The sequence below is a fragment of the Lissotriton vulgaris genome, chromosome 1_1 (assembly GCF_964263255.1).
Source record: "Lissotriton vulgaris chromosome 1_1, aLisVul1.2, whole genome shotgun sequence".
Lineage (NCBI taxonomy): Eukaryota > Metazoa > Chordata > Amphibia > Caudata > Salamandridae > Lissotriton > Lissotriton vulgaris.
Genome location: NC_141685.1, coordinates 1,122,402,494 through 1,122,417,855, shown reverse-complemented (window position 1 = coordinate 1,122,417,855; position 15,362 = coordinate 1,122,402,494). Strand labels below are relative to the sequence as shown.

The window sequence follows — 15,362 nt, the reverse complement described above, 5'->3', positions numbered from 1 at the left end:
ACAACGGCTCTCTTGTGAAGGTTACAATTTTGCTGGTAAAGCATCTATGATTGTCCCCAGGTGATGGGTGGATTGAACAGGAGATGCTGTTGACTTGCAGTGACTGACTCTGAGTCCTAGCCGCTAAAGTGCTAAAGGTGCCATGTTATTATAGCTGTGTTGCTGCTTTTATGAGCAACACTCCACATAGGGCTAGATGAAGATATTCATTTTTCTGAGATGGACTGCGACCACTGCCATGCACTTTGAAAAAGTTTGTGGAGCTGACTTAAAGCTGAAAGATAGTACTTAATAATCGATATTACCTACCAGAAACCACAGAAATGTGTGATTCTTCAAAATGATGGAGATGTGAAAATATACATCTTGCGAATGTATGGTACACATTCAATTCCCTTGACAGAGCTATGGGTAAATCTGGTGAAGCACCAAATTTAAAACTGCTTTTGCTATATGAACTGGTTCATTGTGTGGAGATCTAGAATAGGGTAGTATGCCATGTGAATGAATGAATGAATACAGTCTTATAAACGCGCAACTTAACTTATGTGTGGTCCTTTCTTCTGAAACAGAAAGTAACAGGAATACATGTCCTTTAAGTTTTGGAATGGAGGGATCGGTTCCACTGCTTCTTTGATTTGGAGAGTACTCATTTTCAACTGAAGCATTTCTAGACAGCATTGAAATCTTTTCCTGAGAGGAATGGAGAGAGGTGATGATTTGGACCTCAAAGAATAGCCATTTTGCACAAATTTGCCATTTTTTTCCACTCATCTAGATGATTGCTGGTGCTTTCCCCTACTGGAACGGGGAACGAACGTGTAGAAAGAACAGAGTCAATGCTTGGTTGGTTTTCCTGATGCAGCTGGAGTTGCTTTCCACAAATCCTTCTTGCTGTTTATGAAGTTGGAGAGATCTCTGGTATTGATGTTGCTGTAGGAACTGCTGCAGCCACTGATGGACTTGAACCCTCTGCTGTTGGTAGCGTCCGCCATATGGTATGTACCGGTGTGTTTTTGCACTGCATACACTTTTCAAGCCCACACCCTTCAGTGCCTCTGGTTCTGTCTTTATATACTGCATCTCATCATCTGCAATAACTCCAGAGGGGTTCCAGAGAATTGAAGATCAAGGATTCTCCTCTAGCAGGCCTCAGGTTTTCGGGACTTTAGACGCTGCCATGAAGAATGGCAAAGGGCTAAACCACGATAATAGCAAAGCGCAGCCAAGTGCACTAAATTAATAGCAGCACTAAGGATCTCACAGAAGACTATAATTTGCTCTTTCACCTCTAGGAAATCCTGCCTGTCTTCTTGAGGCAGCTTTTCTGGGAAGCATTGAAGAGTATCACATAATGACCTCTCATAGCGACCAAGTAAAGCTGTGGCATTCACAATCTTCATTGTCATTGTCATCTAACAAGTCCCAATTCAAAGTATCTGTAAAGCAGCCACTTTGAGAATAATACATACCTTTGTAAGACAATACTGTCTAGACACAGACACTCAAGGTGAAGCAAGGGTTTGCCACAAAACACTTAGGAACCTCTTTAAATAGATGAGTGACCTTTCCCTTGGAACAGGCATATTCTCAGATTTTCTCCTACATTGGAGTATGGTATTTTATCTTCTTATAGCATAAGAAGGACAGCCACAGAATTGGTTCATCTGATGCTTGCTACTTTATTCAATGTTCATGGCTATCTATGAAGATGCTATGATGCAGAAGACAGTTTACATATCTGTGGGCCTAGTTCTGCATCATAGGTATCTTCATTGAAGTCATAAACGACTTCCCCTCCTCCTTGGCTGTTTAGAAATATGAGTTATAGTACAGATAAAAAAGAACCGACTCTCACAGGCAAACTGCCAGTATAAAGTAATATGGGTAGGGGTGTCGCTCAGATCCTTAAAGGAACATGCTCCTTTTTTTCTCTTCTCTCAGTGCAAGTCTAGCAGGCTGCATTTTCTCTTCATGCTCTTTATGCTAAAACTTGCTTTTTCCATGACAGATGAAGTACACTCAAAGAGATGATCAGTGTCAGCAACATTTGTCCAGCAGTCAGAAAGAAAGTGACATCTCTGACAGTCTAACACTGAACATCCATCGGAAATTAACTTGAATGTGGAACATTCTACAAGGCGAATTTCTCCAAGGACTATATATATTTAAAAGGTGTTACAGGGTCCACGAAGACCGCAGGAAATTAATCAACGCTTATGACTATCAATGAAGATCCCAGGATGCAGAAAATTCAATACCTATGATTCCTAGCCTGATGATGGCGAATCAATGAAGCATATGAATCTATGAGAAATCCAGTGCTGGAAAAGGAGAGGATTTTTCAGAATACTGTGAAAAAAGATTGTTTTTTAAACCATGATAGCCACTATGCTTGGCTGACTTAGAGATAAGCATTATGGGTGTTACTTCTTGTGGTAAAAATGTAAAGGGACTTATGTCTGGCAGCGGAACAGCGGAAGACTATCAAGCTTGGGAAAGGACAATCAAGCTACTAATCAGATGAGAATGTCTTATCTTTGGTGCTTCAGAAAGAATATACACCTACGACTAACAGATACCAAAACAAGTTGCCACTTTGAAAATAAAAAAGATGCGCAGGCTAAGGGGATGAAATTCCTGTTTAGTCTCCGTGTAACCTTTTGTTTGAAAATAAGTGATAATGAGAGTTTTTCTGCTGTTTGAGTAAAAGATTGGTGCGGCTGAATTTGCAGAACTGAAGACAAGTACTCAGATAAGAAACACTTTTGTCACCAAAGAATATATATTTCATACATATGATCCGTACATCTCCCAATCTGGCTTCCGAAGCAACCACACCACTTCTCGCAAGACCGCACTTCTTGCCGCCAGTGACATCCGCTCCCTCTTCGACCGGGGCAAAACCGGAGCCCTTATCCTTCTGGACCTTTCGGCCGCCTTCGACACCATCTCCCATTGCACCCTAATCAAGAGACTCCATGACAATGTCATCCGCGACAAGGCCCTGGACTGAATCTACTTCTTCCTCATTGGTCAACATAGTGTGTCAGACTACCTCCGTTCCTCTCCCAAACCATGGAAATCAGCTGCAGAGTACCCCAGGGCTCCTCCCTGAGCCCCACCCTCTTCAACATCAACATGGCTCTTCTCGTGGCCATCGTCAGGAACTACGGACTCCACATCATCTCCTACTGTGACGACACCCACTGTACTCTCTCTCACCAACAAACCCACAACTGCCAGCGAGATGACGGCTGTTGCCACTGGGATGAAAAACAGTTGCCTCAAACTCAACTAAGACAAGACTGAAGTCCTCATCCTGGGACCCACACCCTCAGCTTGGGATGACTCCTGGTGGCCCCCCACATTAGGAAACCCCCTACACACCCACTGACTATGCACGAAACCTCTGCATCATACTGGACACCTCACTCACAATGAACCATCAGATCAACTCCGTCTCCTCTTCATACTTCCACACGGTTTTGCTACTTCGAATAACATTTGAATGGATCCCCACCGAATCCAGAAAACTGTCACCCATGTATTTATCAACAGCAGACTCGACTACGGCAAGGCACTCTATGCCGGCATCACCTAGAAACTCCTCAGGAAACTACAGAAAGTTCAAAATGCCGCAGCCAGACTGGTCATCAACACCCCCCACCGCAGCCACATCACCGAACACTTTTGAGAACCCCACACTGGCTCTCAGTCAACAAAAGAATCACTTACAAGCTCCTCATGCATGCCTACAAAGCCCTCCATGACGCAGGACCAGAATACCTGAACGACAGCCTCTTATTCCACGTACCCAACAGACACCTCCACTCCGCCCAACAAGCCTTGGCCACCGTCCCTTGAATCCAAAAGACTAGAACTGGAGAAAGATCCTTCTACCTCACCACCAAGACCTGGAACACCCTGCCTCTCCACCTCAAGCAATCCCCGTTGCTGACCCAATTCAGGAAGGATCCCAAGACCTGGTTCTTCGGCTGAACCCCAGCGGACAACACAGATCAGCAGCACCCCCCCCCAATTCCACCCCAGCACTTTGAGACCCTCACGGGTGAGTAGCCCTGCTTTACAAACCCTGATTGATTGATGGCTTGCTTGATTGATACATAGTGGAGAACCACATACTTTCCACATGGCCATACTTTTGCAGACTCTGTGACATCAGAACCCTTTAGCTTAAAGCTCATGTTACCTTTCGACCCACACGATTGTTGTGGATCCTCATTCGGGCATGGATGTCCCGGGGGGATTCTTTGGAATCTAGGAAGTCCCTGGAGAACTTTTCCCCAAATTCCAGTTCATGGCTGCAGCCTCCCCACTCCCAGGTGTCCTGTGGGTTGGGTTCTGCAGGCTGACGAAGTAATGGTGACAAATCTGGGTGGTAGCCTTTCACCTTAGCCAGAGCCTGTAGCTGCAGTTGGTTTAACTTGTGTCGGATCTTCTCCTCATTGCTACGCCTCTTTCCCTCACAGCCACAGCCATGCAGCTTCCCGAGGCTGCATGCTGTAGCCACTGAGTGCATGACACCAGCTGCCAGCAGTGAGAAGGTGAAGGCACTCTCACGGAAACCTGGGGACAAAGGAGAGTTAAACATTAATGATGGTCAAAGGAAGACAAAGGACAATGCTCTCCCATTTGTCTTTGGGGGTTTAATTCAACACAAAATGCTATAACTCTTTCCCCTTCAATTAACTACTTGCCAATTACCCAGCTGTATTTGCTATGACTTCGTTTCCCCTCCAGCCAGTCACCTGCTGCAGCTGCTGGACAATATCACCTCAGAGGCCCCTGTTAATGCTCCTTCCAACTCCAAGTGCCAAGTCCTTCCTCCCACTTCCTTCCTCTTCCATCTGGTGACCTGATGAAGGTTATTTCAACAGAAGGTCCTGGTCCACTCATGCTTTTTTGAGGAACTTGCTGTTGCTGTGACCAAGAGTAGGTGCCCTAATCTTTGATAATCTTTTTAGTGACTTTCTGATCTTCCATCCTCCGTCAAGACCAGCCCTATATACTCTAACCATTCCTCACTGGAATCCCTAACCACTCCGATTTTCATTATATGCTTATGGTCTTCTCCCTTCTTTCCAGTGACCTGCTTGCCAACCAGAACAGTCCGCATGTTCATCCATCGAAACCTTCTTCCTAGTGATCTACCAGTTTTCCACCCAAACCCAAGTATTCAGCCTTTGCCTCATTTCCGTATGCCGAAATGCTAACTGTCTTCCCAATCTAAGGTACACCTGCTTGGTCTGCTCTTCACTCATTCCAGTGACCTGTTGGGTGCAGCTCTGAGTGCCTGGCCTTTCTTCTTTTCTTTCCAATGGCCTGCTGGGCCACCACTCTATCTTTTGTGTCTTGTCCTCCCTTACCACCTTCCATAATCTGATGATCCTTCAGCTAACCGCAAAGTGTCCACTGTTTATCACCATTCCTTCTGGTGGTCTGATGACCCTCCATCCAACCCCAAGTCTAGCCTTCCTTCCAGTGACCTGCTGATCCTTCATCCATTTGCAAGTGCTCTCACCTCCTGCAACCTAACTATCATTGACTCAACGGTAAATGCCCTGTCACTGATTTCTTTTTTTATATTCGGCCTATGACCTGAACACATTTGTGAGTTTTCCGTTCTTCTACACTTATCTTCAGGCGATACACAACTTTGGGACTGCTGTGCCTTTTTCTTTCCTCTCTCACTGTCGTCCTAGACACAATAAGGCGTGCTCTGCTCCCTCTTCAAGCACCTGTGTCTCTTGGGTTCTCCACAAGTGTGTAGTGTGCTTTTCTATACACCCTTCGGCTCGACCACACATTAGTGTGTGCTCTACATCGCCTCCCCCTTCCACTGGCTCTTATGCCTTACACACAAAGAGGTGTACTGTACCTTCCTCTAGCTATGCACTGCCCCATGGGCTTAACACACCATGAGATGTGTCTTGCTTTTCTTTCTAGACTTCTGTTGGCCCGTGGACCTCATTACACTGAGGTCTTCTGTCTCCATTTTATCCAGTGGTCTGGCCCAGCCTTCCTTGCCTTCCTTGCCATTGCTGTGTCCTTCTTGTATAAGGACATACAATTTGTTCTCTCTATGGAAATAAGCACTTCTCAGGCTGAGTTGAGTTGTACCATTCTTTCAGCTTTACGACTGGCCATCAAGCCCTCCACAGTTTCTCTGCTGGCGGCAAACGTTTACAACTGTAAGCCACAGGTATCTTAGCCTGTAGGTTGTAATTGTTTTGCTCTCTAAGTACTCCTATTTTTGCTGTGTTCAGAGACCTCTAATGACCACAGGTATAAGCAACTCTAGCGCTCTGTCAACTGAGCCATGGTCTGCCTCTGGCAGAAGTGTGTCTGCCTACTAGTTCTCAAGTGAGAAATTCCCTCAATTATTTGCAGCCAGACTGGCTGGTTTGTGGTAGTGTAATCCACATTTGAGAGTGAAAGTGTTATACTGACCCCCAGGGGTGATATCTGTTGGGCTGTACACATTAAATAAAATCCATCCATGTCCCCATATTTTGCCCCATCTCTCCACCTCCTCAATTGCTTGGTAAAAAAGAAAAAACGAGTGTCTGTGCCCTTAATTAAAGGGCTTGATGCTTGCAGTATATAGACTGTTCCCTTAAGGGCCTGAGCTATGGGCATGACCCTCTCCCCTCTGCCAGCTGCATTCACTATCTCTCCCATGTATGAGCTTTTTTACATGTCTATAATCGGGTGGGTTACTGCACAATAACCAAGTCCAGCCAGTCAAAATCAGCCTTTGTGTCAGGCCGTGATGACCGGTTAGGCACTGACTGCGCCAAAGACAGGGATTCCAGGAAGTCCCAAAAGGAAAAACTACGTTTCCCAGCGGGCATAGCGTGAGTCACCCTCCACGTGACGCGAAGGTACGCAAACCCGGATATAGCCGCAGTAGGAAAATCAGACGCCGCCGATTATTCCTTGCTGACGGCCCGTTGCTTTGGTCCTCTGTTCTTCTGCATTGCGGTGGAAATGGTAACCTTTTGTTTTCCCCCTTTGAATCTTGGATTGCGGTCCAGATGGTCCGGACACCTTGGAATTATTGTCCAAGGCACGCTACTTCGCTTCTCTGTTGGTGAGACCACTCATAGGAGGTCTCTTGCAGAGAAGCGCTTTGAGGATTTCTTTTGTGCTTCGCTTCTCTGTTGGTGAGACCACTCGTAGGAGTTCTCTTGCAGAGGAGCGCTTTGGGGATTTCTTTTGTGCTTCGCTTCTCTCTTGGCAAGACCACTGAGTAGTGGCCTCTTGCAGAGAAGCGTATTTTGGGATTACTTATATTCTGCTCCTCTGTTGGCGAGATCACTCGTTGGTGTTCTCATGCAGAGAAGCGTGGTGGTGCTTTTCCAATCCACCTAGAAGAAGAGAACACGGATGTCAGGTATCGGTACAGGATACTAGTACGGTACTGTTCCAGAACCTTTTCCTTTTGTTTCATATTATTGTGGCCACTCACTGACTGATCTGTTACTGATTTACTTTGGCATCGTGTTGAACATACTTTCTACGCCTCTGTTTTTGTGGTACTTACCTATGGGCCAATATTATGAGTGATCATGTATGGTGCAAGTTGAGATTGTGCCTCTAACATCTCTCATAGGAGCTTAAGTTTGGTTCTTTTATTTTTTTCCTAGAAGAGAGAGACGGCAGAGGGGCGCAGTATTAAAGTGCCTACTTTATTTTGGAACCACAGATATCCTTTAGGGTAAGTAGGAAAGGGGATAGCGCAATCCTCCATTGTGAGGGTGGGAGAAGACGTCAGTACCCTGCACCTGAACAAGTTTCATTGTGTAATCTTTTTTGCCATATAGTATCAAGCTGGAGGTCCGCACCAACTCTTCTCTCTCTTCTGGTGTCGCTATCCCTCTTTATTGTACAGGTGGAGTGTGATTAATCACGTCAATTATACATGGTTCATGGTTATTATTTGCCCTCTAGAAAAGCATCATGTCAAGACTGACTGTGTGTTTATTGTATCTTTCTTAGGTCTCCCTCCACGCTGTCCCTACCCTTTCCTACCATCGCTTGACTATCCCACAAGTCTGTGTGTATTTGTATTCCGGACTTGGGGGCAGTCGAGAGGTGGACTCCTTTGAGCATCAACACAACCCTGAGGAACCGAAAAGGTGGAACCTGACACTTTGCATGAGAAAACCCATACGGAAGTGCTCCTCCTTCTACTGTCGGGCCACTGTAGGAAAGTGGAATATTATGTGGGAAGCCTTACCATGTAATACTATCACAATACCCTAAAGATGGTCCTTGGATTCACTCTAAGAAATCCTTAGCTCAGTCCTGGCAGAGGGGCAAAGAGCAGTCAAGCTTTAATACAGGAACATGTGTACCAACATGGGCGATAAGTATTTGACACGACTCAAGAGAACTCCAACACCAATTTATATAGAGTATATTCTTATCTTAATTTAGACACCAAAAGGAATGGAATAGCATACCTATAACCAGAATTATAGATTTTTGTAGCAATATTTAATCAATGCAGAAAAATACATTAACAAAAAACCATTGCGGTCAATGGCAAAATCCACTAGTGACAGTCGGTCACTTGTAGGGCGAGTTACTTGGAGCTCTTACAGTGATACGGTAATGCAGGCCCCAGGAAAAGGCCACAAATATCACATTAATTTTACTTAGCCTGCGGAGTCGGTGGTGTAGGTCACCTTTTCTACCCAGAACTCACTATTCCTGCCCTCCAAAAGATGGCAGAATTCTATTTTAGGTGTACAGAGCAGGCTGCCCACCCTAAAGGTGGGGCCAGCCTTGCTGGTGGTGTACACCTCCTGCATAGCTAATTTCCCACCTTGCCTGGGTGCAAGAGCGCCTGGAAAAAATGGAGGGCTGTTACCTCCTCAGGAGCAGTCGTGGCTCTTCCGCAATGGTGGAGGAGCTTCGCCTTACTAGCTCAGAGTCAGCAGCTGAAAAATAAAACAATATTTTACTATTGTTTTCGTTTTCGGCTGCTGGCTCTGAGCCAGCATGTGTAGGGAGGGGCGGGGCGGGACCTATGGGGGAATGTTGTGCACTTCTAACTGTGCCTGTCTCTTAAGCCGGCTGTCCTAGGTCGGCCAAACAGACATGAGCACTTAGGTTTCTGTAACCTGACTGTATTCTACAGCCGGGTTAAAGAAAGACACAGACTCCCTGTGCCTGAGCAGAGCGTAAAACCAGCCAGGTCAGGCCATTCCCAAAGCTTTTCTCATGGTATGAGAGCAGCGTCTGGATTAGATGGGGAGTCTGTTGCCCCAGCGACTGCCGGGGGACCGAAGCACGAGGCCGGTGTAGGAACAGATATGTTCTTTTAAAATTCAATCCCCCTGCTCCTATCTGTCTCAGTCAATCCAACTATGTCTATATCTGTGCCGCAAATAGATCGATCTGCAGCAACGGAAGGTTCGGCTCCCCCTAGTGAGCTAATTGAAAACAGTAAAGCTAATCTCCAGTTCGTGAACGGTGTATCAGCTGCAGTGAATTCGGACTTGGAACCGCAGCGACAGGGAGAAGCAGGTTCAACAGAATCATCGAGTATACACGGAACAGGGGAAAGAGAATGCTGAATTATCTGCAGATGCTGTTGCTGATGGGATATCTTTATCTCCGATTTCAATAAATATTGATGATTTATTGGTACAGTAATTAGATGGGACTATTACCCCACAGTCAGCAAAAAAGAAAAAAATTAACTTTAAAGCTGGCAAACACGCTAAGACTGGCCAAAAAATTGCTGAACACTGGAACCCTCATTAACATTAATTATACAGGCATTATCAATGCAAAGAGCTGAAGCACAGGAGCACTTCACACAGCTTAGGGCATATAATGCCAGTATACAGCAAACTTTGGTGGCAGTAACTGATAAGGTGGCAGCAATTACAACTAAACTGACTAATATTCAGCAAAGCCTATTGGATAATGAGGATGCAGTTTCACACTCAACTAAATTACTTCAGGAACATGATATAGAACTCAATGCTCTACAGGTGAAGGTCGAAGATTTTGAGAATCAGCAGCGCCGAAATAATCTGCGAATATTTGGGATCCCGGAAGGTAGAGAAGGGTCGGATCCACGTGCGTTCATAGTTCAAATATTTCAGAAAGCCTTCCCCGATTTATCAGATTGTGACTCTCAAATACAGCGAGCACATAGGCTACCAATTTTTCTAAACCAAGTAGATCAGCTTAATCTGTGCCAACCAAGACCAATACTCATTAATATAGGTAATTAATTGCTACACCAGACTATTGCAATTAAAACCCGACCTACTTCACCAATTTTAGTTGAATCATTCTCTATCGTTGCAAGGTCTGACTTATGTAAAATTACAATGGACAAGAGATGGAGATTGAGACAATTTATCGATTCTTGGAAAGCTCTTGGCGCTCTGGTATATCTGCAAGAACCAGCTCCATTGAAGGTCATTAAGGATGGCAGATCACCTACACAGATCAGGAGCCAAAATTGACACTTAATAAAGCTCAATAAAGCTCTAAATAATAATTTTCAGAATTGGGAATATTTAAAGTCAGGACGAATTGAGACATTGAGTATGGATGTATTAAAACATTGGGTTTTTTTGTTGTTTTTTCCTTCCTCTGTCCCTGACACTTGGGGTGATTATCTCTTCTTTTTTTTTTAAATAATCTTTATTGTAGCATTTTTTCATATACATACAGCTCCACCCTGCACCCAATACCCGCTTTCCCCCAGGCATTATATTTCTTGATATTTACATAAAGTCAGGCATATTTATAACATCATAAACTTTACATTATAGTTTGAAAATCAAATAGGTATATTATAGCACATCAAAAATTCATTTTGCGCAAGTGATATCCCAGTTATACAATCACAGCCTTTCTCTTTATATTCTATTATCTATACAATTTAGATACTAATCTCGAGACTCTAGGACTTGCATCCACTTCCACAGGGGATCCCAGATTTCCAGACCCTTTTTCCTCTTGTTCCGTCCCTTCCTTCTATAGATGGCTATATCTAGGCTGTATGTGGCCAGTAGGCGCGCCCGCCATTGTTGGAATGCCGGTGGGTTTGGGTCCAGCCATGCAGAGGCCAGACATATTCTAAATACTGCCATAGATATAAATATCAACCCCTGCATATAATTTGGTTGGATATCTCCATCTATACCTAACATTATTTCTTCTGTTGTGACTTCGATTCTTGCGTTAAAAATTTTGGATAGGAAGCTAGAGATGTCCCTAATCAATGGTCGCAATGTATCGCATGTTGCAAATATGTGTATAAGGTCAGCCTCGTATAAAGCACACCGCGGGCAATCTGTGGCTTTACCGGATCCCCATTTGGCTATCCTGTTTGGTGTATAGTATAGCTGGAAAAATGTTTTATAGTATTGGGCTTGTAGTCATTAATAGAGATTGGGATAACTCATAAGATCTCAGGCCTGTCTCCACTGTCGTCCCCAGTTTGTCCTACCATTTTACGATAAATGTATTCATGTCATCAGGGAGTGTGGCGACCAAGCTATCGTAAATTTCACCGATCTTAACAGTTTTATTTTTATTTATTATTTCCATGGTCTGAATTCTCTGAAATTTGGAACTTCCACCCCCTTTCTTCCTTAAGAAATCTCTGACTTGCAAAAATGTAAAGAAATCTCTATGATCTAGCATGTATTCATTTTTTAGATCTTCAAATGATTAAAGCCCCATCGAAGAATAAAAGCAGCCACACTGGGTAATTCCTGCACTTAGCCATTTATTCATACATGTGTCGTTAAAAATCTCCGGGAGATGATTATTTCTGGATAGTGTAGTATAGTAAGAAAACCTTCCGATTCCCAGGAGTTGTGCATGTTACTCCAGGCTATGTGAATACCTGCCAAGGTTTTGAAGCGTACTCTTTTAAAGTAGCAATTGTATGTATGTCACCGTAGATACTCACTAGCTTAATTGCCCAGAATAAGTTCTTGTGGTGTTGGTATATCTCCATCTTGCCTATTATTCCCATTTGGGGTAATAACACATTAAAATATTTCAAAATAGTGGCCCACCAATAAACTTTAAAATTAGTCAGGGCGAGGCCGCCTCTATCTTTTGGGAGAGAGATGTATCTGAGCGCCCTACGCGGTCTTCTATATCCCCAAATGAATCAAGAGAACATAGTATCTATATCTTTGAATACCTGTGGCGTAAACTCTAAAGAGATTGACCTAAAAAAATACAAATATTTTAGGAAAATACTTAGCATTTTTATCGCATTGCATCTACCCACTATAGTTAGAAGCAGATTGTGTAATCTATTGAGATCTTTTTCAGTTTGTTTTGTAAGCGGATCTATGTTGACCTTTACCAGCTTATCCAGATTGGCAGTTATGTTAACCCCCAGATATGTAGCACTCTCTACTACCCGATCATCCATACATGTAGTTTTATTATTAATAACTATCTAGGTTTTATCCTGGTTAAGCTTATACCCAGAAATCTTCCCACATTTTTTTGCCTCTTCTTCCATTGCTTTTACTGCTTCACCTGGGTCACTTGTGACCAGCGCAATGTCATGCACGTAAGCTAAAGTATTTGTAAGGCAGTTTTGGGATTTTATTGGTGGGATTGCCTGATTGCTTTCAAGTCTGCGGATAAAAGGGTCGATAAAAATTGCAAATAATAAGGGGGAACAAGGGCAACATTGTCTTGTCCCTCTTGCCACATCTATTTTTTTCGACATTGCCCCATTCACCATTACTACTGCTTCAGGGTTTGTGTATAGTATAAGAATAGCACTTATGAACTGTTTCCCTATTTCACTCTTTGACATTGCCGACCATAGATATTGCCAGGAGACCCTATCAAAGGCTTTCTCTGCGTCTAGTAATATGAGTGCCATAGGGTCTCCTGCTACCTCGGCAATGTCAAAGAGTGTAATCACCCTCTGCACATGGTCGGTGGTGGATCTTCCCGGGATGAATCCATGCTGGCGGCCTGATACAATTTTATGGATAATTGGCGAAAGTCGGCTGGCTAGCAGTTTCGCATATATTTTAGAATCGCAATTTATTAGAGTGATAGGACGATAATATCCCAGTTCTGTAGCGTCTTTGTTGTTCTTTGAGAACACTACAATTTTAGCCCGAGCCCATGACCCCGGAGGATGCCCTCCCTGAAAGACGTGTACAATTGTACAATTAGATCACTTAAAATCCCTTTTAATGGTTTACTGAATTTAGCATAGAACGCTGCTGGTATTCGATCTAGTCTGGCTGCCTTCCCTGTGGCTAAACTATTTATTGACAGTAATATTTTTTCCCATTGAGGTATTTAATCTAGGCCAGGGGTCTCCAAACCGGTCCTGGAGGGCCGGATCCATTCCAGATTTTTTGGATATCCCCATTGAGATACATGAAGTAATTTAAAAAATCCGGCATGGATCCGGCCCTCCAGGACCGGTTTGGAGAACCCTGGTCTAGGCTGTCTTGATCTTCCTGTGAGAGCTTTGGGGTTAAAGTCTGATCTAGTTATTTCTCAATCTCATCTTGTTTTTTATTGGTTTCTTCTTAAAGTTCTTGATAATATTTTTGGAACGCAGCTCTGATCTCTTTAGGGTAATTTTTAAGACCGTTTTTAGGATCTTTAATCTCCTTGAGCGTATTAGCTGTGCTTTGTTGTCTAGTGCAAACCGCCATACGTTTTCTCCCTGTTTATTGTAGTCTTACACATTGCTTTTTCTGTAAAAATATCAGTGATGTTGTGTTTAGCAACTGCCACCACTCTTAGAGCCCCCTCGATGTCCTGTCCTTCTTGTACCGCCCTTATAAGTCCCTCCTCTGCTTCCGCCAATTTCTTCAGCAGTATCCCCATTTTTAATTTAGCTTCTTTGTTAGATTTTAACGAGAACCATAAGGTTTCTCCCCTTATTCCTGCCTTAAGGGTGTCCCAAACTGTTTCTATCGAAGTACTACCCAGTTTATCTTCTAAGAACTCGGGTATCCATTTATTTATAAGTTGGCAATACTCTTTTTTTAGGAGCAGGGCCCTCTCGAAAGTCCAAATATTCTGGTCATTGTGCATTCCTCCACTATCAATACTTATATTTTGGGGATTATGGTCTGATAGGACCCGTGGTAGTCTATCTATTATGCATTTTGAGACCATGGTACTAGTTACAAATACATAATCTAACCTAGCAAATCTGGCATGCGGGTTGGAGAAAAACGTATATCCTGGATTCTCAGGGTGCTTTGACTGCCAGCAGTCCCACAGACCATGTGTAGTGCACAATTCTTTGAGGGCTCGATATACCCTCGGTTTTCTCCCTTTATATACAAATCCAGACATTAATGACCAGGGCCGGACCGTCCGTAGTGGGCACCGGGCAATCCCCCGGTGGGCCGCACAGTTGGGGGCCGGTTTTGGGCCCCTGATTGCCGTTTTTGTTACAGGGCCGTTTTTGCAGCATAACTGCAAAATTGGCCCTGTAACAAAATCGGCTGAAAACCGGCCCTGGCAAAGAGCTCGGTGGCAACCCCAACCCCCGGGGGGGCAAGGGGGGGCGGCCGAGCACTTTGACAGGGCCGGTTTTGGTTCCCAGTCCGGCTCTACTAATGACCAATCACACCGCAAATTCAAGTTAAAATCGCCACAGACAATCAGTGGGAGTAGCCAATGAGCTAATTCATTAGTGATGAATTCCAATACATCTGGATCGTCTGTGACGTTACCGTATATAGAGCATATAGTTAGTTTTTTCAGATTACTATGCTGGCATTCCGTGATTGCCCATCGGCCATACTTATCCGATGCTGATCTGGTGAATTTCACTCCTCCTCCCATTGCCATGATGGCCAACCCCCTTATCTTTGTTGCTTGCGTGTGGCTACAATTAGCCTATCCCCAAGGGTTTTAAGAAGTTTTCGTTGTGATACCTCCACATGTGTCTCTTGGAGATATATAATATTAGCCTCCGTTGCTTTTAATCCCACGCTACTCTTTGCCTTTTTTTCGGGTCATTGAGGTCACAAATATTATTAGATAAAGTTCTTAGTTTAGCCATTCAGGGTTTTGTCTCTCCCCCCTCCTTGATCGTGCGGTCTCTTCATGCCATTCGTTCCACCTTTGGGTTATGAGCCGTTTGATGCGCCATGATTTATTTGACCTGATTGCATGTCTTATACCTGCTAGATGCCTGTGGTCCTGTTCCCCCCCAACCATCCTGAACGAGGCCACCCCCTTCCCACCGCCCTCCCCCTCCCCCACCCCTCTTGGGGCAGTCAGGCTCAATCCTGAGCCTGTGTGATAGAAGCTGGGTTGTCCACGGCTACCCTCCCTCCGCT

At 44.2% G+C, this 15,362-nt stretch overlaps 1 protein-coding gene across 2 annotated transcripts in view; it reads right to left on the bottom strand.

Moving 5' to 3' along the window:
• The window catches only part of WNT10B (Wnt family member 10B), a 284,728-nt gene that overhangs the window by 27,220 nt on the left and 242,146 nt on the right, over positions 1-15,362 (bottom strand). For both annotated transcript variants that reach the window (XM_086963722.1, XM_086963721.1), the window contains exon 4: positions 4,214-4,590. In XM_086963722.1, coding sequence (XP_086819848.1) covers positions 4,214-4,590 — 377 coding nt within the window. The remainder of the gene's footprint in view (positions 1-4,213; positions 4,591-15,362) is intronic.